Source organism: Micropterus dolomieu, linkage group LG18 (assembly GCF_021292245.1).
Source record: "Micropterus dolomieu isolate WLL.071019.BEF.003 ecotype Adirondacks linkage group LG18, ASM2129224v1, whole genome shotgun sequence".
In the NCBI taxonomy this organism is placed as follows: Eukaryota; Metazoa; Chordata; class Actinopteri; order Centrarchiformes; family Centrarchidae; genus Micropterus; species Micropterus dolomieu.
This window is the reverse complement of record NC_060167.1, coordinates 21,615,198-21,618,569: the sequence shown is the minus strand read 5'-3', so window position 1 is coordinate 21,618,569 and position 3,372 is coordinate 21,615,198. Positions and strand designations below refer to the sequence as shown.

At 38.0% G+C, this 3,372-nt stretch overlaps 1 protein-coding gene across 1 annotated transcript in view; it reads right to left on the bottom strand.

The window, feature by feature from the left end:
* LOC123986882 (SLIT-ROBO Rho GTPase-activating protein 3-like) overlaps nucleotides 1–3,372 on the bottom strand; it is a 53,160-nt gene that overhangs the window by 22,831 nt on the left and 26,957 nt on the right. The window contains exon 6 of the mRNA XM_046075299.1: nucleotides 291–476. Coding sequence (XP_045931255.1) covers nucleotides 291–476 — 186 coding nt within the window. The remainder of the gene's footprint in view (nucleotides 1–290; nucleotides 477–3,372) is intronic.

Below are 3,372 nucleotides of genomic sequence, written 5' to 3'. Positions count from 1 at the left end.
TCTTTGTTCATTTGTGATTTGGTGCTGAGTGGGTAGTGTACAGTGGGTTTATAAAAACAGCTGCATGCTGTGACCAAAAATGGAAGTATGAGAGTGGTGAGAGTGAAACAAAACAATCAAGTTGCAGGCCCAAAGACCAAAACAATTAGCTAAAGATGCTAAAAAAAAAGTTTAAGTGATAATTCTCTGTGGGTTTTTCACATTGAACATAGTAATTTAATGCATTGTTATTCTAAAAAATACTGACTACAGCAGCTTTAAATATACTATCCATCCTTGGGCATACTCACCTTCTCTTTCATCTTCTCAATTTTCCTGACAAAGCTACGTCTTGGTTGGCGGTCCTCATGGCGCAGCAGGTTAACGTTGAGATCTCCGGACTTGCTGAACTGCTTCTCCTCCTGCTTCTCAGCATCCTTCAGCTTGCTCTCTGCGCTGATGCTCTCAGTGTGGTACATGTGGTATGTTTTCATCACCTGCAGGAGGAGAATCACAGATATTCAACAGATTAAAAGGGGCCTATCAAGATCACATTTTACAGTGTAGGCCATCATAGTCTGACAAGATTAAAAGATGCTTCACAGATGCTGTAAAACTATGTTTGAAAATGAGACAAATTAGAAGACACAATAGTTTCGACAACATTACATTCAGTAGCCCACGGACTGAGAAAAGAAAATGCATGGATATTAGTATGTCACACTGAAATGGATTGGGAGGTTTCATATCAATGCTGTATATACAATTAGAGCTACAATGATAAGTTGATCAATCATTTCTGTTATTTGCTCTTCTTTTTTAGAAAATTGAATATATTTGGATTTTGGACTGTTGGCCAGACAAAACAAGCAAATTGACAACATCACCATGGGCTTTGAGAAAATTGTGAATGGGATTTTTCTCCGCTGTTTTTTAAAAAACATTTTATAGACTGTTAAATGATGAATTGGTGAATTGAGAGAAAATAACATTCAGATTAATCAATAATCAAATAATTGTTGTTGTCTATAAAATAATAAAGTACTGAATGCATAGGCTTTCTGCAGTCATACAATAAAAAGGCCTCATTAGTATTTTCATCAAGAGTCAATATGTACCAGTGGCCACTGCTGGGAATAGTAAAAGGACATGTAAACAAGCCCTGATTCAGTTCAGTCTACTCAGAGAAACTTTAAAAGAGGCAGTTTGGATCAACTCGTGAAGGGACCATTTTAATTTTCTTTGTTTTGCACTTTTGTGCTCTATACCCATTCACACAACCACTCATACCTGTACAGTGTCTTACAGTAGCATTACTGTTGTGCTTTTACTGCCATATTCCCCCTCAGATGTAATAATAATAATAATAATCTTTATTTGTAGAGCACTTTTCAAAAACAAGTTACAAAGTGCTTTAACAAGTGTAAAGACAATAATACAAAAACAATACAAGATAGAAGCAAGAAAACACTGAAAAGACTAAAATACAAGTTTAAGATAAATATAAAATTAGTAAAATAGAATAAAATAAAAGGGATAAATTAAAGTCAAATAAGATCGGGAAAGGCTCTCCTATAAAAGTATGTTTTAAGAAGGGACTTAAAAGAGTTCACTGACTCAGCTGACCTGATTTCCTCGGGCAGGCTGTTCCAGAGCCTCGGGGCCCTGACAGCAACCGCTCTGTCCCCTTTAGTTTTCAGTCGAGACTCTGGAACAGACAGCAGACCTCTGCCTGAGGATCTCAAGGTACGTGCTGGTGTGTATGGGACTAAAAGTTCAGAAATATAACAAGGCGAGAGGCCATGAAGAGCTTTAAAAGTGATCAATAAAATTTTAAATTCAATTCTAAAACACACTGGGAGCCAGTGTAATGAAGCTAAAATAGGAGTAATGTGGTCATATTTCTTTGTTCTGGTTAAAAGCCTCAGCTGAGTTCTGGACAGTCTGGAGTCGATCAATAGATTTTTGGGTTAAACAGGTGAAAAGGCTGTTGCAATAATCCAGGCGTGATGAGATGAAGGCGTGTAAAATTGTCCCGGTGTCCTTAAAAGTTAACATAGATTGAATTTTTGCTATATTTCTAAGTTGATAAAAACATGATTGAACAAGTTTTGTGGTGTACTGCTCGAAATTTTTTATTACTATCAAACCAAACACCAAGGTTCTTTGCCACAGGCTTAATGTGATGTACTAGGGAACCAGCAGATGGCAGTATTTGTTTTGCCATCTGCTGGGACCCAATGACCAGGATTTCTGTTTTGTCTGAGTTCAGCTGGAGGAAATTATTTGACATCCATTTTTTAACTTCACAAAGGCAGTTGTTAAGTGAACTCAGCATTCCAGGGTCTGTGGATCTGACGGGCAAGTATATTTGTGTGTCATCAGCATAAATATGAAAAGAAATGCCATGTTTATGGATAATATGTCCAAGGGGAAGCAGATACAAGGAAAACAAAATGGGTCCTAAGACCGACCCCTGAGGCACACCATATTTAACTGGACAGAACGAAGAGACATAGTTGTTTACAGACACGCAAAACTTCCTATTTGACAGGTAGGATGAAAACCATTCTAGGGCAGTACCAGAGATCCCCACCCAGTGCCTCAGTCTGTCTAACATGATGTTGTGATCAATGGTGTCAAAAGCAGCGCTAAGGTCCAGGAGTACCAGGACTGAGCACATACCTTCATCAGCAGACATTAAAAGGTCATTGGTGACTTTAAGCAGGGCAGTCTCAGTGCTGTGGTACTTTCTGAAACCAGATTGAAACTTTTAAAATATTTTGTTATTTTCCAGTACAGTGAGCAGCTGTTTGAACACAATTCTTTCTAGAATCTTTGCAATAAAAGGCAGTTTTGAAATTGGTCTAAATTATGTGGGAGGGAGGGATCTAAACCAGGTTTCTTTAAAAGTGGGTTCACGCAAGTCGTTTTAAAATAATCAGGGACACAACCAGTAGATAGGGAGCTGTTGAAAACAGAGATCAAATGGGGCCCAACAGAATCTATTACTTTCAGTAAAAACTTTGTAGGTATTACATCAAGTGGGCTGGAGGACACTCTCATTTATGATACTGTTTTTAAAAGCTCAGACAAGTCGATGGGATAAAACTGGTTAAAACTCTCTTGTTGCTGGTGAGGGACCTCTGAGTAAGAGTCCGTGGGGGTAATAGAGGCTCTGATTGACACCACCTTATTGGTAAAATAAGATAAAAACAATTCACAGTCATCATTACTTCCAGCTGAGGCGCAAGGAGGGGTTGGGTTTACCAGCTTATCCACAGTCTTAAACAGAAACCTGGGATTGTGTTTATGTATAGTAATGAGTTCAGAAAAATAGTGTGTTCTCACATCCTTAACCATGTTATTGTAGTTAATTAATAAATCCTTCAG